This window comes from Dendrobates tinctorius, unplaced genomic scaffold (assembly GCF_039654945.1).
Source record: "Dendrobates tinctorius isolate UK_male_01 unplaced genomic scaffold, ASM3965494v1 ptg000157l, whole genome shotgun sequence".
NCBI lineage: Eukaryota > Metazoa > Chordata > Amphibia > Anura > Dendrobatidae > Dendrobates > Dendrobates tinctorius.
In genome coordinates this window covers 6795487-6819679 of record NW_027361824.1, presented here as the reverse complement: position 1 = coordinate 6819679, position 24193 = coordinate 6795487, and the positions used below count along the sequence as shown (strand labels likewise).

The window sequence follows — 24193 nt, the reverse complement described above, 5'->3', positions numbered from 1 at the left end:
TTATAGTGCACAGCTCCGCTAAAAGCCCGGCTAAAGTGACGATGAATAAAGGCGCATACGCCGATGACTCCCCCTGATTACAGGACAGGACGCATGCGCCGGCATAAAATAACAAAATACAATTCATGGCTCAGAAATTATTCAAAGGGCCCATACATATAGATATTGCGCATGCTTCAGGTAAACCAATGTCTATATATGAAACATACTGAGATAATGGTTAATGGACACTGAAGCCGATCGCAACACAAATAAGCTTAATACTATGTACGCATTCGGCTAATAGGTCATAGCTCAAGATTGACATAGGAATCAATGCACATGATTGCTGCACATGATTGCTGCACATGATCGTTACATCGCTTATCCAACTGAAATAACAGTGAATTGAACCCATATATGGGTTTTGGTTTCCATGGCATTTTTGAGCCATGACGTATTTCCTGTCATTGTACGCCGACGCATGCAAATGGCCTTCAACTATGGTTAAGCACCGGAGTATATGTCTCTGGATTGTAATTCACCGCTGCTTTAGCTGGGTTAGTGGCATAACTGTACGCCAACAAGATGCCTAGTAATTTTGTGTATCTGTTCACATGGCAACTTGGAGCCGTGACGCACTTCCTGTTACCATACGCCAGCGCATGCGCAGTGTCTCCGACTTTGGTTGATCATCGGTGTGTGTGTCTATGGACATCAATCTATCCCTACGTTAGCCTGGTGAAGCCGATCGCAACACAAATAAGCTTAATACTATGTGCGCATTCGGCTAATAGGTCATAGCTCAAGATTGACATAGGAATCAATGCACATGATTGCTGCACATGATTGCTGCACATGATCGTTACATCGCTTATCCAACTGAAATAACAGTGAATTGAACCCATATGTCAATGATCCACCATGTTTGGAAACAATGCACATTTGCCAACATGTGTGGAAACAGAAAACGCATAGTAGCCCAAAGTTGCCAAAGGGGACAATGGGGACAATAGTTGATGCGCATGCTCCGAATCAGTCACTGCTTATATGTAGAACCTAGTAACATAATGGTTTATAAACGCTACGGGCAATCAAAGAACGACAAATGTGATCAATGCGGTGTATGCATTTGGCTCGCAGAAACATGTCTTAAGGTTGCCATAGAGGTTGGTGCACGTAATTGTACATCAATCCATAGTGCACATCTGCACTACTTACCCAGCCACAATAACAATAACTGAGGCGCGTATAACGGTAATCCACCATATTTGGGGACAGTACGCTTGCACCAGCACATAATAACGATAAATGCATCATAGCTCAAAATAGCCATGAGAGTGGGCATGTGCATGGCACACAAAAATGAATGAATACCCTGTCTCAATAACATTATGAGACCAAACCCCAAACATACCCAAGATGAGTTACAATAAATAGATTAACCCCAAAGAGAATATCTCTAGGGACTCTTAATGATATACAGTGGGGAAAAAAAGTATTTAGTCAGTCAGCAATAGTGCAAGTTCCACCACTTAAAAAGATGAGAGGCGTCTGTAATTTACATCATAGGTAGACCTCAACTATGGGAGACAAACTGAGAAAAAAAAATCCAGAAAATCACATTGTCTGTTTTTTTTTTCATTTTATTTGCATATTATGGTGGAAAATAAGTATTTGGTCAGAAACAAGCAATCAAGATTTTTGGCTCTCACAGACCTGTAACTTCTTCTTTAAGAGTCTCCTCTTTCCTCCACTCATTACCTGTAGTAATGGCACCTGTTTAAACTTGTTATCAGTATAAAAAGACACCTGTGCACACCCTCAAACAGTCTGACTCCAAACTCCACTATGGTGAAGACCAAAGAGCTGTCAAAGGACACCAGAAACAAAATTGTAGCCCTGCACCAGGCTGGGAAGACTGAATCTGCAATAGCCAACCAGCTTGGAGTGAAGAAATCAACTGTGGGAGCAATAATTAGAAAATGGAAGACATACAAGACCACTGATAATCTCCCTCGATCTGGTGCTCCACGCAAAATCCCACCCCGTGGGGTCAGAATGATCACAAGAACGGTGAGCAAAAATCCCAGAACCACGCGGGGGGACCTAGTGAATGAACTGCAGAGAGCTGGGACCAATGTAACAAAGCCTACCATAAGTAACACACTACGCCACCATGGACTCAGATCCTGCAGTGCCAGACGTGTCCCACTGCTTAAGCCTGTACATGTCCAGGCCCGTCTGAAGTTTGCTAGAGAGCATTTGGATGATCCAGAGGAGTTTTGGGAGAATGTCCTATGGTCTGATGAAACCAAACTGGAACTGTTTGGTAGAAACACAACTTGTCATGTTTGGAGGAAAAAGAATACTGAGTTGCATCCATCAAACACCATACCTACTGTAAAGCATGGTGGTGGAAACATCATGCTTTGGGGCTGTTTCTCTGCAAAGGGGCCAGGACGACTGATCCGGGTACATGAAAGAATGAATGGGGCCATGTATCGTGAGATTTTGAGTGCAAACCTCCTTCCATCAGCAAGGGCATTGAAGATGAAACGTGGCTGGGTCTTTCAACATGACAATGATCCAAAGCACACCGCCAGGGCAACGAAGGAGTGGCTTCGTAAGAAGCATTTCAAGGTCCTGGAGTGGCCTAGCCAGTCTCCAGATCTCAACCCTATAGAAAACCTTTGGAGGGAGTTGAAAGTCCGTGTTGCCAAGCGAAAAGCCAAAAACATCACTGCTCTAGAGGAGATCTGCATGGAGGAATGGGCCAACATACCAACAACAGTGTGTGGCAACCTTGTGAAGACTTACAGAAAACGTTTGACCTCTGTCATTGCCAACAAAGGATATATCACAAAGTATTGAGATGAAATTTTGTTTCTGACCAAATACTTATTTTCCACCATAATATGCAAATAAAATGAAAAAAAAAACAGACAATGTGATTTTCTGGATTTTTTTTTCTCAGTTTGTCTCCCATAGTTGAGGTCTACCTATGATGTAAATTACAGACGCCTCTCATCTTTTTAAGTGGTGGAACTTGCACTATTGCTGACTGACTAAATACTTTTTTTCCCCACTGTACATATGGGTAGATGAAGGATTTCATGAAGACAGAAAATTTATTCAAGATAGCAGTAATGTCATTTCAAGACAGTATTAGGCAACATACTATTTGACTATGCTAAGTAGCCTTCAAGAGTGGTAATGGTCCATAATGGGCCAAACTTCATCCACAGAGCAAAGTATGGACCTCGGTGCTCCGATACAGTGGGCACATCTGTACAACATACACCCTTAAAACTAAGTAACAACAATAGCATTTGCAAGGTGTCAAAACGGTCAGGGAACATACTCAAGGGATAATGAATAAATCATATCCTTAACATAGATGGATAAACAAAGCTAGTATGCTGTTTATATAAAGATGGAGAAAAACATACACATGAAGAGCACAAATGACCTCACCTAATAAAACAATCCACAATAGTTCAAAGGGCAAAAGAGTCCTGAAATATGCAGCACAGAGGTGAAGATCAATTCTGTTTGTAAAACCCTGTAAATAGCAGATCCTCATTTAGGCCAACCGGAGCTAGAGAGTTCAGATTAAAAATCCATTTGGATTCTCGTCTAAGGAGCTCTAATGTTATATCCCCCCCCCTAATGTCTGGTTTAACAGACTCCAATCCCAGAATCCTTGTTCCATGCCACTGTGAGTTGTGTGCCGCAAGGTAGTGCGAGGCAACTGACGTGAGCGTGTTGCCCATCTCTTTGTCCTTTTTGGCCGTAGTGATATTTGAAAAGTGTTGCTGCATCCGCCTTCAGTTCCTGGGTGGTCTGTCCCACGTATACCTTCGGACAGGGACATACAAGGGCATAGATTACAAAGCATGATTTGCAGTTGAAATATGATTCAGTCGTAATCTGGAAAGGAGAGAAGGGGAGAGTCAAAGAATTATCATTGACCATATAGGGACAGATGTTACAATTCCCACAAGGAAAAGTCCCTCTTAGCCGTATACCCCTGTTAAGCCTTGTGACAGGGCGTTTGAAATGGCTGTGACTCAAACAGTCCTTAAGATTTCTAGCCCTCCTCGCCACCAAATTTGGTAGTGTGGAAATGTGGGGCTTTAATCTTGGCTCACTAAGGAGAATTCCGCAATGCCTAGAAAGGATACCCCTAATATCATGCCACTGGTTGTTGTAGGTGGTTATTATACCCAGTGGTTTGGGGGGACCCTTGGTGCGTGACTGTAACAGCCTATTCCTATCCATATCTCTAGCTGTCCTGAAAGCATCCGAGATTACCTTTTTGGGGTATCCCCTGTCCTTGAACCGACAGGTCAAGTCCCGCGCTTGAGTCAAAAAGTCATCTCTATTGCTGCAATTTCTTTTGGCCTGAAAAAATTGGCCTTTGGGGATGCCCTTTTTAAGATGTTGAGGATGAAAACTTGTGAAGTGTAGTAGACTATTTGTGGACGTAGGCTTCCGATAAAGAGTTGTAGTGATCCGAGATCCATTGAGGGAAAGTTTGAGGTCAAGAAATTCCACCTCACTTTGTGAGAAGTATGAAGTCAATCGGATGTTCCAAGGATTGACATTCAAGGAGTCCACAAATAACCGGCAATCATCCAGGGTGCCTGTCCAAAAAAACAGTATATCATCAATATAACGATACCAGTTGGTAATGTACCTGGAGAATGCCTCCATGCAGAACACTGTGGTGACCTCCCACCAACCTAGAAATAAATTTGCATACGAGGGCGCACAACGTGTGCCCATCGCGGTGCCGGTAACCTGTCTATAGTGGACCCGATCAAAAATGAAATGATTTTTATCTAAGATGAAAAAAAGCAAGTCCAGTAGAAGCGAGTCATGTTTTCTGTCTCCCGTGGAGTGCTGATCCAGGAAGAAAGAAACCGCTTGAATGCCGAGATCATGACGTATACATGTATACAGCGATTCCACGTCTAATGTTACAAGCCACACGCTAGGTGTAACTGTGAGATCCTGTAACTGTTGAATTAAAAAGGTGGAGTCTCTCACAAACGACTTGAGTGAAGTCACCAATGGCTGTAAGAAAAAATCAACATAAATGCAGGGACGTTCCAACAAGCCACCAATCCTGAACACAATAGGCCTACCTGGAGGTGCCTGGAGGGACTTATGGACCTTTGGAAGCATGTAGAAAGTCGGAATCTGCGGATGATGATTCGTCATGAAGTCCTTTTCCCGTTTGGTGATGATGTGGCACCCCAAGGCAGAATCCAGCAGTCTATCCAATTTAGCCTTAAAGGCAGAAGAAGGGTCAGAGGGTAAAACCTGATAGCAATTGGAATTTGTTAATTGGCGTTTCGCCTCATTTAGACACAGATCCACCGGCCAGATAACCAGGTTGCCACCTTTATCCGCCTAGCGGATCACAAAGTCACGATTAGACCCTAGTCTTGCGATGACCACCTGTTCGAGCTTACTCAGATTTCTACCACTATTAGGATCTAACTTAAGGACATTAATTTCCCTACATACAGTATCAAAGAAAATTTGTACCGCTGGGAACAATGAAAATTTTGGGGTGGCCTGGGATGGTAACCTACCCTGAAAACGCCTTCTCAGAGGTCCAGCGTCATTTTCATCAAGTAGATCTAATAGATATCTAAAGGCCTGTCTTTCCATCATGGGCAAATCATCAATCATAGAGGGCTGATGGTATAGAAGTTTGAACGTCAGCTGTCTGCAAAACAGATATAAATCTTTGATCAAGGTGAACTTGTCCAAACCATTAGTTGGACAAAAAGAGAGACCCTTCTCCAACACAGCAGTCTCAGTATGAGAGACTGTAAGATGATAGATTAATAATCTGTAGCTTACCGGGATTAGAGAGGGTCCCCACAACAGGCAGGGGCATCACCGTCTCCTGTTTTGTCGGGTCTCCCGCTTGTATTTGGGAGACCAAGTCCTGTAATTGCGGGTCCGCTTTCTTAGTGTGGAGCCTCTTGCGTCGGCCCCTCCTGGTACGCCCTCGGCGTCGCTTGGCACGGGTGACAAAAAAACGTCGCTCGAGGGGAGTTCATGCAGATTGGCCACATTACTGATGGCCCCATCATTGGTTCTAGTGACCCTCTTATTGCCCCTATGTACCCACTTATAAGCACGTCCACTTTCAAAGTCTGTTTGATCCCTTATGAATTTCTGTTTCTTACCCCCAATCACATCCTTCTCAAATCTATCAATGGTGGCCTTGAGTTGGATTTGAAATGGTTCCACCAGAGATTTTTTGTCAAATCTGCCCAACCTCGCCTCAAGGGCCTTAATTTTATCCTTGATCACAATCAAAATACCTTGATCATGTTGTATAAGCATATCAATGATTATCTTAGAACAGTTCAATAGACCACTCTCCCAGGTTTTTTGGAAGTCCACATCAGCTTCCCATGCAGGGAAAATTTGGACTCTCAAACCTCTGGGAACCAATCCAAACCTTTTGTACTCCTCCAATGTTTTCACATTCCACCATGTCTTGGTGAGTGACTTGTTTAGTCCCATCAATTCCTTTTAAACATTCTGAAAGTCAGTGTCTCCAATACAGATATCACCCGATGGTGTAGGTGTGGTATCAAAAAGCCCATTAGCCTGGGTACTCCAAGCTGCCTCTCTAGCCGCTAAATCCATAATCAGTAAAATTGTAAATACAAAAAACTATTATTACTAATATAATGAAGGTTGGGAGGCCAACCAACAGTGTGCCACACCTAGAAATAGTGGAAGAAAGAAGCGACCACTAACAATGTTACATGCAAACCAAGAGTAGGGGCACCACAATAGTTAAATAACAAAGTGGGATCCAACCCCAGCCCATTCAAAGAGACTGAATTGAACATAACAAAGAAGCAGGGATGGGCTATAGGCGGGGGGATCACCACAGACAAATAATTAGCGTTTAGATAAACAACTTTTATTGGACATGTATAAACCACACACAAATTAAAAACATTAAAAAGTCACCCATGTGACATGACAATGGTATACCCTGGCTCACAATAGAACCTACACCCTGTAATTACACTCCACAGGAAACCTGCCTATATAAACAGCATACCAACTTGTGGCTAAGTCTGAGTAAAAAAGCTTCCAGGGGGATATAAAAGTGCGTGAGCATGAGGTACCACCCACCAACCTCAATACATGAAGGGAAAAAAAGACACCCCAGGAAATTGTTAGAAATCAAAAATCAATAGACATCATCAAATAAATGCATTCTCAGACCCACAAAAACGACATAAGCACATGCACAATAATGGACAGGATCAATACCCCATAGGTAATGATGTGAAATGATGGCATCAGAGCACAGAGCCCATGTGGAGCGAAATCAGGGAGGAAAAAATACCCGACGCGTGTCGCCACCCGCAGTGGCTTCGTCAGGGGTAATGAGTTCAGCACAAACATGTCCTTATATATGTGGAGTGTGATGAATCATGGCGCACAGCTGCGCCACTTACCAGGCTAACGTAGGGATAGATTGATGTCCATAGACACACACCGATGATCAACCAAAGTCGGAGACACTGCGCATGCGCTGGCGTATGGTAACAGGAAGTGCGTCACGGCTCCAAGTTGCCATGTGAACAGATACACAAAATTACTGCGCATCTTGTTGGCGTACAGTTATGCCACTAACCCAGCTAAAGCAGCGGTGAATTACAATCCAGAGACATATACTCCAGTGCTTAACCATAGTTGAAGGCCATTTGCATGCGTCGGCGTACAATGACAGGAAATACGTCATGGCTCAAAAATGCCATGGAAACCAATATCCATATATGGTGTGTCAGGATAGGTATATGTCGCAGTGGGTGAGGGAGAAGCAAGATGCACCACAACGGGGGAGAGTGAGGGGAAGCTCAAACACAAGGGAAGGGGGTATTGATGTCCCTAAATAGGTTCTGCAGCTTTCGCTGAGCAGGAACCTGAACCGTGCATGACGCTAGCGATAGGCCCTGGATAAGTCAGCCCCCACCACAACTAAAGACAGAGAGCATGGACAAATGACGGGATACACTTAGCTTAAGAAGACCATGGAGATATCACACCAGCAATCCTTCAGGAGTACACCAAGAAGACACTAGCCGACTGCTAGTACTTCCAACCAGAGGGAAATTGAGCTAACGCCAGCACCTTTCTTGAGAGACTGAAAATATTTAAACCTTCAGCAAGGGTGTGTTAATTAGCAGCAGAAGGTGGAGGTAACTGTTGGGTTCTAGAAGGAGAAGGATATCACTTCATAACAGAGATCCAAAAATGAAGAAGGTTCTTGTAGACCTAATTGCATTGACCTTCTACAGCCAGATCCAGGATGACTGTCTGTCACACCTGACACAGCCATGACAGTAGGAAAAGGGCAGAGAAAATGAAGATAAGTAAAAGATTAAGAACTATTTTTTAATCCCCTCCTGACCTTAAGAATATAGCAAATTGTCAGCTGACTGTCATTTTACTGGTTTTGCGCAGATCAAATCCCCAAATATTCGGATTCATTGGAATCTTCTGAATTTTCAGGGAAATTCATAGCGTATTTCATTCTTTAAAAATCTGCTCATCTCAAACCATGATATGTATTCAATTTATTCCTTTAGTTTTTATTTTCATATCATTGTATTAGACCTGGTCTCTGGAGATGTAATTATTTTTCACGTTTCACAAACAGAACAAGAGTAAGGAGAGTCCCATGTGGATATTAATTAAAAGTGATCCTAATAATAACCAACCCCATGAGAGGAAAGAAAGCCCTCAACTTTCTCTATAAAGGAGTCTCCTTTAGGACGATGAGATCCTGCGCAGGTGGAGGCACGGTCCCGCTGCCGGCTCATTGTACACCGTTAGGACATTGCGCTTATCTCTGCAGTGATACAACTCCTCGTGCTATGGGAATTCACCAGAAAAATGTAAGTCCAAGTGTATCTGTTGAGGCTTCATGTACTTCACACCTCTTTCCCTTCAAAGGATAAACTTGAAGATCTTGGGACTTACGCAAACCGGTAAAGGGGCTTCCGCCTACCATGTGATATTATTTTGTAATGTAGGCCTTTATTTCAGGCAACAAAGAAAGTTCTGATGAAAATGATATTTATTTTATTCTGTGCTGATTTATATTGTCATATACCGTACCGTAGGGATCAGGAACTTCTTTTACTGACCACTCAAAGCTCCAAATCTCCTGCATAGTGGCACCCAAAAAATAAAAAATGTTGAAAAAAAAAAAAAAGTGTTCGCATTCACTACTAGGGGGAGTTCACAGTAATTGTCCACTTGGATTTTATTTTTTAATAGAATGGTGTAAAATTGTATAAGTAATGCTCATCTCAACCATACCCCGCTGGTTTTTGCTTCCACGCTTCCCTGTCCCCAACCAGTCTCTATTTCTTGCGGCAGTGATAATTTTTCAGCACAGCAGACATGTGACCAGCTGCAGCCAATCGCTGCCTATGGTGAGTAACTGATACAATCCGTGAATGACAGAGTTAATTTCTTGCCTCTGGAAGAGTTGGAATTGAAGACGGGAAACTTGTTTTACACAATTTTAATTTGCCTTCAATTTTGCAAAAAAAAATTGGTTTGATGAAAAAAGCGAGATTACCATTTAAATTCCTCTAATACCCGAATTCTTCGGGAGACCTGGGAATCCCGGACCCTCACATCTATTACAAAGCTATACACTTGGGTAGATGGTTGAGAATAGTTTTTAATTGGGAGAAGGGAAGTCGAGATGATCTGGATTTGGCTTTATTAGGTGTTAAAAGGATACCATATCTATGGTCTCGAGCAAAACCCCCTGAGGCCTTTAAATTAGACAAAACTCTCACAACTACCCTCCAGATTAGACGCCTAATGATTGATGAACTTACAATTACTTATTTTCCATCTGCACTGTCACCCATTGGCTCCATGCCATATCTCCTTGATCCTAATTTTAATGATCCCTATAATCTTTGGTCCACACTACCTAAGGAAAACTTTAACCGTTTCTATGATAATAAGATTCTGAAGGGTAACAACAGGCCTCGAAATGCCCTTGCTCAACCCAAAAACTTCCTCCAGCAACAACACATTAGACAGACACTTTGTCAATTTAGAAAACAATACCCATCTAACTCTAGCTGGTCCTGGTTGGATATGCTCACTAAATTGCCACCTCCGAGACTAAAGACCATCTCCCGTCTAATGTATATTCCCATCTTATCACCCCTTCTTCCACACTTAAACCTTACTTCATTTATTCCTGGGAGTCAGAACTCAATATCAATTTCTCTGAGGAACAAATTTCCAAAATCTTACTAAAACATACGGGTGTTCCCTAGGTGTATCCTCCTCCAGGAAAACTCTTTTAAAATCCTAACTAGATGGCATAAGACACCAGCCAAACTTTATCATATGGGCCTATCAGAAACTAGCACTTGCTGAAGATGTCATACGCATACGGGTCACCACACCCACATCTTTTGGGACTGCTCGGTGCTTAGTGGCTTTTGGTTGGATATTAATCGAGAACTTAAAAAAATTACAGCTCCTTACTTCATAGAATCAAAGAATCATAGAATCGTAGAGTTGGAAGGGACCTCCTGGGCCATCTGGTCCAACCCCCTGCTCAAAGCAGGATTCGCTAAATCATCCCAGTCAGATGTCTGTCCAGCCTCTGTTTGAAGACTTCCATTGAAGGAGAACTCACCACTTCTCGTGGCAGCTTGTTCCACTCATTGATCACTCTAACTGTCAAAAAGTTTTTTCTAATATCTAATCTGTGTCTCCTCCCATTCAGTTTCATCCCATTGCTTCTAGTCTTTCCTTGTGCAAATGAGAATAAAGTTGATCCTTCTACAATGTGACAGCCCTTTAGATATTTGTAGACAGCTATTAAGTCTCCTCTCAGTCTTCTCTTTTGCAAACTAAACATTCCCAAATCCTGCAACCTTTCCTCATAAGACAGGGTTTGCAGACCGGTCACCATTCTGGTCGCTCTTTTCTGAACTTGCTCCAGTTTGTTGATGTCTTTTTTAAAATGTGGTGCCCAAAACTGGACACAATATTCCAGATGAGGTCTGACCAAAGAGGAGTAGAGGGAAATAATGACTTCACGTGATCTAGACTGTATGCTTCTGTTAATACATCCTAGAATTGCATTTGCCTTTTTTGCTGCTGCATCACACTGTTGACTCATATTCAGTCTGTGATCTATTAGTATACCCAAGTCTTTTTCACATGTGCTGTTGCTTAGCCCTATTCCTCCCATTCTGTATATGCTTTTTTCATTTTTATTGCCCAGATGTAGTACTTTGCATTTTTCCCTGTTAAAAACCATTTTGTTAATTGCTGCCCACTGCTCCAGTTTAAAGTATTTATATCTTTTTGAATCCTCTCTCTCTCTTCTCTAGCATTAGCTATCCCTCCTAGCTTTGTGTCAGCAGCAAATTTAATCAGTTTACCCTCAATTCCTTCATCTAAATCATTGATAAAGATGTTGAACAATACAGGGCCCAGGACAGAGCCCTGTGGTACCCCACTTGAGACATTCTTCCAACTGGATGTGCAGCCATTTTCGACCACTCTTTGGGTCCGATCACTAAGCCAGTTATGAATCCACCTAACAGTTGCCTTGTCCATTCCATACTTAGTCATTTTTTCAATAAGGATTGTATGAGAGACTTTGTCAAATGCTTTGCTGAAGTCAAGATATACTATATCTACAGCATTTCCTTGATCCACCCAATCAGTGATCCCGTCATAGAAGGAAATTAAGTTAGTCTGACATGACTTATTAGTTACAAACCCATGCTGACTCTGTTTAATCACTTCATTCTTATCCAGGTACTGACATACATGTTGTTTAATAATTTGTTCAAAGATCTTTCCTGGTATAGAAGTCAGACTCACCGGCCTATAGTTGCCTGGGTCGACCTTCTTCCCCTTTTTGAAGATAGGAACATCATTTGATCTTTTCCAGTCTTCTGGGACTTCTCCTGTTCTCCAAGAATTTTCAAAGATTATGGAGAGGGGTTCCAAAATTTCTTCTTCTATCTCCTTCAGTACTCTGGGGTGTAATTCATCTGGACCTGGACACTTGAATTCATTTAGGCTAGCTAAGTGTTTCCTCACTATCTTTCTGTTTATAGATATCCTGGATTCTTCTATTCCCTTAATAGGACAGTGAAGAACAGTTGATGTTACATTTCCTTTCTGAGAGAAAACAGATGCAAAATAGGAATTTAAAAGTTCGGCCTTCTCAACATCCTGTCTTACCATTTCATCATTTTCATTCTGTAAAAATCCTATAGCATCTTTGACTTTTCTTTTACTTTTGACATATCCCCAAAATCCTTTATTATTGATTTTGACATCTCTTGCAAGCCTCAATTCATTGTCAGCTTTAGTAATCTGATTTGTGCTCTGCACGTTCTGCAGACAGCATTATATTCTTCTTTAGATATGCCTCCCTCTTTCCATTTTATAAACATTTTTTTCTTCCTTTTTAGCATGTGCTTAAGTTCTGTGTTCATCCATCCTGGTTTCCTTAAATGCTTCCTATTCTTCCCTCTTTTCGGAATTGTTAACAACTGTGCTTTGAGAGTTTCATTTTTCCAGATTTCCCATCCTTCCTGGACATTTTTGTCTTTAAGGATATCCAGCCATTGGATCCCTCCAATTCTCTTTCTGAATCCCTTAAAATCTGCCTTTCTGAAATCTAACCTTGACGTCTGAGTCTTCACAGGTCTTCCTCCTCTAGTTATCCAAAATTCTAAAATAGCATGGTCGCTACCTCCTAGGGTCCCAGCCACTTTTACCTCCTCAACCATTTCCTCCCTGTTTATAAGGATTAGATCCAAGGTAGCAGTTCCCCTTGTTTTCTCCCCTACCTTTTGGAAGATAAAGTTGTCAGCAAGAGAGGATAAGAATTTCCTTGACCTGTTAGTTTTGCCTGAGAGAGATTCCCAACAAATGTCTGGATAGTTGAAATCTCCCATGACAACTATGTCATATTTTTTGGAGAACTTGGCCATTTGATGCATAAAGAGTTCATCCATATCTTCAGCTTGCACAGGCGGCCTGTAGTAAATGTCTACAATGGTGTCCTTTCCATCGTTCTGTCCTTGTATTCTTACCCAAACAGTTTCCACAGAACTCCCAGTCTCTGAAGCTTCAATCTCTGTGCAGATATACGCGTTTCTAACATACAATGCGACACCTCCTCACATTCTGACCTACAGGCTGTAGAAGCTCTTTTGTCATGCCCATCCAAAAGCTTTAAACCATTGAAACATGGTCTTCTCCCTTTACTAATCAGTGCAGCAAAACACTTAATCGCTCTACACTAGAAGGACGAGTCTCCTCCCTCTTTCCAGGAATGGATCTCTAAAGTGAATCAAGTTTCCCGCCTGGAAGAACTCACCAGCTGGGAAGCACGCACCCACGAAATATATAGCAAAACTTGGGCTCCTTGGAAGCAATTACATAGTTATAATTCAAGTGGAAAGACATAGCTTATATATGTCCATACTCTCTGTGAGTCTAAGCCTCCTTATTGTCACATTTGCACTATCATTAATTCTGCTCACCATAATTGACCATATGTCTTCTTACCTCCTGGCGAATTTGTTAGCTTTGCTATATGTTATAGTATTCAATTATGTGTACCTCCCCTTTTGTTGTTTATAGTTGGTAATTCCCCCTATGGTACCTTGTTTGGTAGAGATAACACAACCTAACCAATGTTTTTGAACTCCCACAACCCCTTCCGTATCTTCTCCTTTGCCCCATGACCCCCTCCCCTTACTTCCCAACCACCCCCCCCTTTTATTCCCTTATCATCGGATCAACTAAATGCTGATGTGTAACTATTTTCTAACTGTTTGTACCAATTTCCCTGATATACCGTACTTAAATAAAGAATTAAAAAGAAAAATGGTTTGACTTGAATAAATATTTTAGAGATTAGCTTCTGGCATATCCTCCTGGATTATAAAATGCTGTGAAGGGGTTAAAAACTAAAAAAAATACATATGTTGAGCTAGCCCTCACATATCCTGTTGTGCAGCTCCTCTCTGGTCCAGTTGCCTTCTCCAGTTCGATCTTCACTGGGCCATCTTCTACCTTATTCAGAATACATCATCTTCAGCCCCTCATGCACTCACTAGGACCCTCAATATTATGAGCAGGCCCTTCACATGTTGGTGCAGTGGTTAACAGTCTGATGTGCCATGAAAGGGAACCTCCTCTTTACATTAAAGCAAATAAAAATGGATGCCTTTGGGAAATAATCTTAAAAATTGGTAAAATTGCTAAGAATTTACTTTCGATATTCATATGACATAACACTTCTTTCTGATCTTTCTTCACTGAGTGATAAACTCTTTGGACTTTAGTTTCGTACTTTTTTGAAATTTGCCAACGTAATTGTTTTTCATATCCTCTGTTGATGACAGCAGGACTATGTTTGCAAAGAGGAACTCTTTAAGGCTTTAACCAATTGGCCTAGTATAGACGTAGACATCTCTTGGATAAAATTGAACCCTAAATGTTATCATTTATGATAATTAGTGTTGACCGAATCTTCTAAAATTTTATTATTGCAACCTTTCTCTAATTTGAAAAAAAAAAACAGAAAAAAAAAACAAATATCCTAAAATAAAAAAGTAAAAAATAAATTGCAAAAATTGCATGAAGGTAGTAATAATAATAAGGGTATTTAGTAAACATAATTTTGATCAAAAGAATGTACAAGCCATCCCACCACGTCACGGCAACCCTTGTGGGACAGTGCTAACTCTTGTATTTAAAACCTTTCCACTTGTCAAGTGACGTAAATGTGAACAAGGATCGAAGGACTGAACCACCAGTAAAAGCATAGGCCAGACAGGATGGATTTTCCAACTCAGAAACAGGGCGGTCACACCCTTATATGCACAGAATGCACACTGAACTAAATGAGAAACTAGGTCTGAGCTGAAAAAGTAAATTAATGTGTATGCAAAATGTAAACGCATATAAACACATGACCTTAACACAATTTATTTTATACTTTTCTATTTTAGGATATTTGTTTTTTGTTTCTGATTTTCTCTGTGTAAAGGTCATGTGTTTATACGCATTTACATTTTGCATACACATTAATTTACTTTTTCAGCTCAGACCTAGTTTCTCACTTTGTCTAATTTGGCCAAGAAATTAAAGAAATGAATTCAAATAATTATTTCAATGGTTGTACAGATGAGTGTGGAGCGTCCACCATGGGGATACTCGGTACTGGGCTGGTTCTTAAGGGGATATGTCACAGCAGCAGTGACCAGGTCCATGGCCCTAGGCGTCCAATGAAAAATGATTATAAAAGAGGAATAAAGTTTATAAGATATAGTTTGTGACGCCCTTCTTCTTTCACAACTGCTGGGTTTCCTGTGGAGCATCTGGACCAGGGTAAGAATCAGCTTGTGTCTGCAACTCCTTTAATTGGCACACGGCTGGGTCACTATCTTGTGTCTCTGCCCATTCACTATGGGACAATGGGTTAAACGTGGCCTCTCGCATGATGTAGCGCTTGTTCCTCACCCCTTGGGAGTACTGGGCCGCAACTGGACGGTGGAAAGCTGGTAACTTGATTTCTTCGAGTTCTTCTAGATCCGCTCGGTACTTGATGGCAAACTTGTAATTGGACAGCGGGGCAATCCATCATTGCTACAGTGCACCCAGCTTTGCTGTTTCAAGGTGGGTTAGCGGATTATTGTCCGCCCAGACTATTGCAAGGAACTCCAGGAACTGTAGTTGTCGGGTTTCCTTTCAGTGGGACAAAGCTTCCTGCTGGCGTAGGCAATCACTCTCTCTCTGTCTTTATGCATTTGTGACAGCACTGTTCCTAACCCCACGTTGCTGGCATCTGTGTAAATTACAAAGGGTTGGTCATAGTAAGGGTAGGCCAGGACTTCATCTCTTGTGAGAGCCAGCTTCATCCGAGTGAAGGATTCTTCTAGCCTGTTGTTCCACTTGAATGGAGGACTCTTGTTCTTGGCCTTCTTTGATTGGCCCACTAGAAGGTCTTGCAGGGGTGTGGCTATTTTGGTGAAGCTCTTGATGAATCTCCTGTAGTAGCCCACCAACCCAAGAAACTGCTGTACTTCATGGATGTTGTTAGGTCTTTGCCAGTCCCAGATAATGGCAACTTTGTCAGAGTCTGGTGCTACACCTTCCATGCTTACCATATGGCCTAGGTACTGCACCTTGGGCTTCAAAAGGTGGCATTTGGAAGGCTTTACTTTCAAGCCAAAGTTGGACAGGGCTTCGAACACCTTGGCCCAGTGCTTCAAGTGGTCTTCATAGGTTTTGGAGAAGACAATGATGTCATCCAAGGTACAGCAGAACAGTTTCAAAGTTTTTATGTCCTAGGCAACATTCTATTAACCGCTGAAACGTCCCCGATGCACTGCAGAGTGCGAATGGCATGTAGTTAAACTCACAGAGGCTCTCTGCCAAGAGAACCTGCCAATACTCACTGGTGAGATCTAAAGTCGAGAAATAGCGGTTCTTAATGCAGCTAATGATTCCTCAATTCTAGGTAGCTGGTAGGCATCCTTATGTGTAATTTTGTTAATCCGCCAGTAGTCAACACACATTCTCATGGTACCATCTTTTTTTTAACATGGACTAATGGAGCTGCCCAGGGGCTACAACTATCTCTGATTACCCCAGCCTCCTTAATCTCCCGTAACATTTCCTTGGCACATTGGTGTGCTGGGGGTACAGGCCAGCACCTTTCTTTAATGGGCAGATGAACTCCGGTGGGGATATGGTGTTGGACCCCTTTTGCCTGCCCAACGTCTAGAGGATGTTTGCTGAAGACCCGCTCATACTCTCGAACCACCTGGTAAACCCCATGCTTTTGGTACAAAGGGGTGGAGTCAGTGCCTACATGTAGCTGCTGACACCAATCCTCCAGCTGCCCCTCAGAGCCATTGTCCTCCACCTGGTCGAATGGAAGGAAGGGCTCTGCTGCCTGTATTGCATTGTTACCGACAGTGAACAGCTTGGCAAGGGTGGCATACCGGGGTAAATGGACCTCTTTCTCCCCACAGTTCAGGATGTGTATTGGTAATCCACTTGCGAACATCAGCTACCCCTCTGGCTGTCAGGATAGTGGGTCTACTATCAGAGTACACTGGTTCTACCAGGGCTTGGTAATCTTGACCCCTGAGGCCTAATGCTGCCTGACACCAAATTAAAATTTCACTCCTTGGGGGTACTGCAATGGGGAATGGATCATTCTCTCTGACACTGACGACTTCTCCACCAGACAGCTGTACCTGTTGTCTCTGCATCAGTGTTCTGATCTCCTTTTGCAGGACCTGCTGCTGGCTGGAACTGGCGGTCTCGGCTACCTGTTGCAACAAAACAATAACTGTGGAAGCATGGCTGAAAAGCAATGTCTGACTTTCATTTGTTCATTTTCATAGATTTTTGATTTGTTATTACTTTTGTCAAATTCAAGTTATTTCTGTCACCATTATTGGTTTTTCTGTCATTAAACGAGGGGTAGCAACAATTTTCACCACGTGTGTATATATATTGGATATTTATTTTACATATCTATATACTGTATATATATATATATATACAGTATATATATATGTATTGATTAGATTAGATATTTATTATATACAGTATATATATATATTATTTATTATGCGGGTCTTTGCGTATGGAGTGAGTGTGGCTATGTGGAGTGTTTGGGGCTATGTGGAGTGGGCGTGGCTTGATACATACACACACAAAAATACATACACTCAGCTTTATATATATATATATATATATATATATACTGTTTTTAATTATACAGTGGTACAGAAAGACATTTTAAACATCAGTGGTACAATATATTACTTTGTATCAGATGTTAAAGTTATTGGGATTATGTTTTTTCAACAGTTATTGTTTTATTAATGCAATCATTTTGATTCATTTTTGTTCTCAGCTCCTTACTTGATATATGTGGTTGTATAAAAAGCAGATTCACAAATTTGTATTTTTGCTATATAATGCGGCTGCCATTGAACTCAACAATAAATTTGTTTTTGATAAACTCGAAAGTTACTCTTCAGACTTAGGTGACTATGTTTTTCTTCCACCTCAAATTTTAGAAGGCGATAGCTTTGAAAATAAGCCCTGATAATGTGAATATCTTATTTTTCCTTTTTCTTTATCTACCTTGAACCACGTAAGGTTGTTGTGGAAGAAGATTACATCAGTAAAGCTCATTAGACCATAAGCCCATCAATTCTTGAATTAAGGGTTTCACTTGTCTGGTCCCCATTGGTCCCTTGCTACCTTGGATCTAATCCTTATAAACAGGGAGGAAATGGTTGAGGAGGTAAAAGTGGCTGGGACCCTAGGAGGTAGCGACCATGCTATTTTAGAATTTTGGATAACTAGAGGCAGAAGACCTGTGAAGACTCAGACGTCAAGGTTAGATTTCAGAAAGGCAGATTTTAAGGGATTCAGAAAGAGAATTGGAGGGATCCAATGGCTGGATATCCTTAAAGACAAAAATGTCCAGGAAGGATGGGAAATCTTGAAAAATGAAATTCTCAAAGCACAGTTGTTAACAATTCCGAAAAGAGGGAAGAATAGGAAGCATTTAAGGAAACCAGGATGGATGAAAACAGAACTTAAGCACATGCTAAAAAGGAAGAAAAAAATGTTTATAAAATGGAAAGAGGGAGTTATATCTAAAGAAGAATATAATGCTGTCAGCAGAACCTGCAGGGCACAAATCAGATTAGCTAAAGCTGAAAATGAATTGAGGCTTGCAAGAGATGTCAAAATCAATAATAAAGGATTTTGGGGATATGTCAAAAGTAAAAGAAAAGTCAAAGATGCTATAGGATTTTTACAGGATGAAAATGATGAAATGGTAAGACAGGATGTTGAGAAGGCTGAACTTTTAAATTCCTATTTTGCATCTGTTTTCTCTCAGAAAGGAAATGTAACATAAACTGTTATTCACTGTCCTATTAAGGGAATAGAAGAATTCAGGATATCTATAAACAGAAAGATAGTGAGGAAACACTTAGCTAACCTAAATGAATTCAAGTCTCCAGGTCCAGATGAATTACACCCCAGAGTACTGAAGGAGATAGCAGAAGAAATTTTTGAACCCCTCTCCATAATCTTTGAAAATTCTTGGAGAACAGGAGAAGTGCCAGAAGACTGGAGAAGAGCAAATGTTGTTCCTATCTTCAAAAAGGGGAAGAAGGTGGACCCAGGCAACTATAGGCCGGTGAGTCTGACTTCTATACCAGGAAAGATCTTTGAACAAGTTATTAAACAACATGTATGTCAATACCTGGATAAGAATGAAGCGATTAAACAGAGTCAGCATGGGTTTGTAACTAATAAGTCATGTCAGACTAACTTAATTTCCTTCTATGACGGTATCACTGATTGGGTGGATCAAGGAAATGCTGTAGATATAGTATATCTTGACTTCAGCAAAGCATTTGACAAAGTCTCTCATACAATCCTTATTGAAAAAATGACTAAGTATGGAATGGACAAGGCAACTGTTAGGTGGATTCATAACTGGCTTAGTGATCGGACCCAAAGAGTGGTCGTAAATGGCTGCACATCCAGTTGGAAGAATGTCTCAAGTGGGGTACCACAGGGCTCTGTCCTGGGCCCTGTATTGTTCAACATCTTTATCAACGATTTAGATGAAGGAATTGAGGGTAAACTGATTAAATTTGCTGATGACACAAAGCTAGGAGGGATAGCTAATACTAGAGAAGAGAGAGAGAGGATTCAAAAAGATTTAAATAAACTGGAGAAGTGGGCAGCAACTAATAGAATGGTTTTTAACAGGGAGAAATGCAAAGTACTACATCTGGGCAATAAAAATGAAAAAAGCATATATAGAATGGGAGGAATAGGGCTAAGTGACAGCACATGTGAAAAAGACTTGGGTATACTAATAGATCACAGACTGAATATGAGTCAACAGTGTGATGCAGCAGCAAAAAAGGCAAATGCAATTCTAGGATGTATTAACAGAAGCATACAGTCTAGATCACATGAAGTCATTATTTCCCTCTACTCCTCTTTGGTCAGACCTCATCTGGAATATTGTGTCCAGTTTTGGGCACCACATTTTAAAAAAGACATCAACAAACTGGAGCAAGTACAGAAAAGAGCGACCAGAATGGTGGCCGGTCTGCAAACCCTGTCTTATGAGGAAAGGTTGCAGGATTTGGGAATGTTTAGTTTGCAAAAGAGAAGACTGAGAGGAGACTTAATAGCTGTCTACAAATATCTAAAGGGCTGTCACATTGTAGAAGGATCAACTTTATTCTCATTTGCACAAGGAAAGACTAGAAGCAATGGGATGAAACTGAATGGGAGGAGACACAGATTAGATATTAGAAAAAACTTTTTGACAGTTAGAGTGATCAATGAGTGGAACAGGCTGCCACGAGAAGTGGTGAGTTCTCCTTCAATGGAAGTCTTCAAACAGAGGCTGGACAGACATCTGACTGGGATGATTTAGCGAATCCTGCCTTGAGCAGGGGGTTGGACCAGATGGCCCAGGAGGTCCCTTCCAACTCTACGATTCTATGGTCTTTTTGAGAGATTTTTTGATGTTTGTGCTGTTGGGGACATCTATAAAAGTCATAGCTCAGAACTTCATTAATTAGAAAACCTGAGCAGATGCAAAATGTCCTCCTTTTGCCTCTTGTAAAATGGACAGTTCTTTAAATGAAGCCTAAATGATAAAGGACCTTATGCAGCTTTTACATTGCAGGCAAGAAGCTGTTAAAGGAATCTGTCAGCAAGCTTTTGATAACTCATCTGAGAGCATCCTGATGTAGGCAAAGAGACCCTGAATCCAACAGTGTATCACTTAATTAACTTGGTGCAACCATTTTGACACTATCAGCGTGTTTAGATGCAGCAGGAAGCCGAGCTGAGAAAACGAACCCCGCCCATACTACTACTACTACTGAGATTTTTTATCACAGGAGGGGGTGGAGGCTCCCTAGTCACAGCAATGATAATGTCATAGTAGAAAAAAAAAACTTCATTGTAAGAAAACGGACAGCACAAAGCCTAATAAGTGACACATCTCTGAATTCAGTGTTTGAAACCCTACTTCTTTCTGTCCTCAGATTACATAGCAAAAAATTCTCGCGGATTCCCTTTAAGTGACCCCTCTGGAGCTGGTCTAATCGAACTGTAAACATGCCTTTAAATGTGTTATTTTGTCTATATTACACTCCCTGACAGAAGTTCTGTCGCTTATCCATGTTATGTAAATAAAAGATTATAACCTGACGTTAAATTCATCCATTGGTTGTACAAATTATTCTTTTGAAAGCTGAAACCCTCCGAAATGTGGTTTAGGTTAAGTAAATAAATTGCCATCAATGCAGAAATATTGATCATTTAATTGACACAGAATGGTCAAGACAGAAGTTTTGTCACCTGGTCATATAATGCACCCAATCCTAGTTTACATCCTCACCTGTGCTCAGTAAATGATCGGTTAATTAGTGGGTGTGTATAAAAAGAAACCCAGCACCCCAGACCTTCACTTGAGCTGCAACTTGAGCTCTGACAACATTGCAAAAATCCACCCTGCGACCAAAGCCTGGATTATCAAGAGACTGAAGACCAGATCCACTGCAGAGGTGGCCGACACCTTTAATGCATCTCAGCGTCAAGTACAAAGAATTAAAAAAAGATTTGAAGAGACTGGAGATGTGTTTGGCAAGCCCAGGTCCAGCAGACCCCGCAAGACAACTGCTCAGGAGGAACGCTTGTTGGTTAGAAAATCCATAGCAGCCCCTCTTCCACTGCAGCAGAGCTCCAACAGGCCTGGTCACCTCAAGTCCCTGTGTCAACTAGAACAGTTTGTAGGATTCTGTCTGGAAGTTGCCTCCATGGTCGAATCAGTGCCCAGAAGCCAGGACTAAACAAATGGCAAATAAAAAACCGTGTGGCATTTGCAAAGTCCCACAGCCTGCTAAACAGATGGACGCTGGAAAAGTGGCAGAAGGTGGATTTCTCTGATGAATGTTCAGTAGAATTACACCACAGCTGCCGCAAATACTGCAGGAGACCTACTGGAGCCCGTATGGATCCAAAATACACCTAGAAAACAGTTAAATTTGGTGGTGGAAAGATCATGGCATGGGGTTACATTCAGTATGGGGGTGTGCGAAACATTTGCAAGGTGGAAGGCAATATCAATAGCCTAAAATATCAAGAAGTATTAGCTAACTCTTATATTCCAAATCATAAAAGGGGTCAAATTCTGCAACAGGATGGTGCTCCATCTCATATCCATCTCTACCACAAAGTTCCTCCAGGCAAAAAAGATCAAGGTGCTCAAGGACTGGCCAGCCCAGTCACCAGGCATGAACATCATTGAGCATGTTTGGGGTAGGATGAAAGAGGAAGCTTGGAAGACCAAACCAAAGAATCTAGATGAACTCTGGGAGGCATGTAAGACTGCATTCTGTGCTATTCCTGATGACGTCATTAATAAATTGTATGAATCATTGTTGAACCGCATGGATGCAGTCCTTCAAGCTGATGGAAGTCACACAAACTATTAAATAAGACTCTAATAGCACCACAACTTCTTTCACCAATGTTATGCAACATATATTTGTATTTTAAGTTAATTATTTGTTTGAATATCACATTACTTTCTGTGGCCGACAAAACTTTTGTCCTGCCAAAATCTGACCATTCTGTGTCCATTAAATGATCAATATTTCTGCATTGATGCCAATTTATTTTCTTAACCTAAACCACATTTCGGAGGGTTTCAGCTTTCAAAAGAATAATTTATACAACCAATGGATGAATTTAACGTCAGGTTATAAGCATTTAGATGCATAACATGGAGAAGCGACATAACTTCTGTCAGGCAGTGTACTTTTACCATTTATACACCACAGTCTATATGATTATTGTTTACTTGTCCCTCAGGTGAAGACACAGAATTTCTACTCCATCAATGACTCTTCCAACCGGGTCACCGAGTTCATCATCTTCGGATTCCCAAGCCTCGATAACTTCTCCATCCTGCTATTTTGTATTTTCTTTTTGATCTATCTTTGTACCATATTAGGGAATGGACTTATATTTATCCTTGTTACATTGGAAAAAAGACTGCACACCCCCATGTACTTCTTTGTTAGAAATCTATCATTTGCAGACATGTTGACCACCACTGTGACCATCCCCAAGATGTTGGGCAAGTTCTCTATGCATCTAGACAGAATCTCTTTCCAGGGCTGCTTCTGGCAGATGTATTTCTTTGTGTCATGTAATGCCATTGAGTGTTACCTCCTTTCTGTGATGGCTATTGACCGCTATGTGGCCATCTGTTCTCCACTCCGTTACCATTCAATCATGAACAAGCAGATTTATTTATCACTGGCCTTGGTGTCATGGACCTTGGGTTTTATTTCCCCAATTGCAGTGATACTATTAGCTCTTAGGTTGCCTTTTTGTGGCCCCAATGTCATTTATCATTATTATTGTGACCACCCACCAATCCTTCAGTTGGCTTGTGCCGACACCTCATTTAATGTCACGGTTGGTTCTTCGCTAAGTGCCCTTGTGCTTCTCATATGTTTCACCATAATAGTGATCTCATACGTTAAAATAATCAGATCTGTCCTACTAATAGCTTCAGCCGATGGAAGGAGAAGGACATTTTCCACCTGCGCCTCCCACTTCATCGTGGTGAACATGTATTTCTTGCCTCTAATCTTCATGTACATTCGTCCGAAGCCTTCCTACTCTTCAGATATCGATTCGCTGGTGGCCATGTTCTACACAGTGTTAACCCCCATGTTGAACCCCATCGTGTACAGCCTGAGAAATAAAGATATTAAGGATTCACTCAAAAAACATATATGGCATGTAAAGGATACTCCTAAATGATCAATCATAAGATACAATTTTATGGGGCTATTTAACATCGGTTGACTGTTTTACATTTTTTTTTGGAAAAGGATAAATTTTGCAAAGCTGTAAGTTTCTATAATATACATTCATTAGCTACTTTGACTTTTAGGCTTTGTTTTTTTTCCTGGATGCTGTGTACTTCTTGTTAACCTGACCCACAGGAAACTACTTTATGTAGGGACTTCATTAGTTG

General features: G+C 41.3%; 1 protein-coding gene across 1 annotated transcript; it reads left to right on the top strand.

The window, feature by feature from the left end:
* Nucleotides 1–4675: 4675 nt before the first annotated feature.
* LOC141051439 (olfactory receptor 6N1-like) lies at nt 4676–23976 on the top strand. The gene is made up of 2 exons (XM_073548369.1): nt 4676–4780; nt 23014–23976. Exons 1-2 carry the CDS (start codon nt 4676–4678, stop codon nt 23974–23976), a joined length of 1068 nt encoding a protein of 355 aa, XP_073404470.1.
* The last annotated feature ends 217 nt before the right edge of the window (nt 23977–24193 follow it).

Excerpts from the sequence above, each read along its gene's own strand:
- LOC141051439 (XM_073548369.1), top strand. The coding sequence starts at position 4,676 with ATGTACCTGGAGAATGCCTCCATGCAGAACACTGTGGTGACCTCCCAC. Across the intron at positions 4,781-23,013 it reads GTGTGCCCATCGCGGTGCCG|GTGAAGACACAGAATTTCTA; the intron begins GTAACCTGTCTA and ends CTTGTCCCTCAG.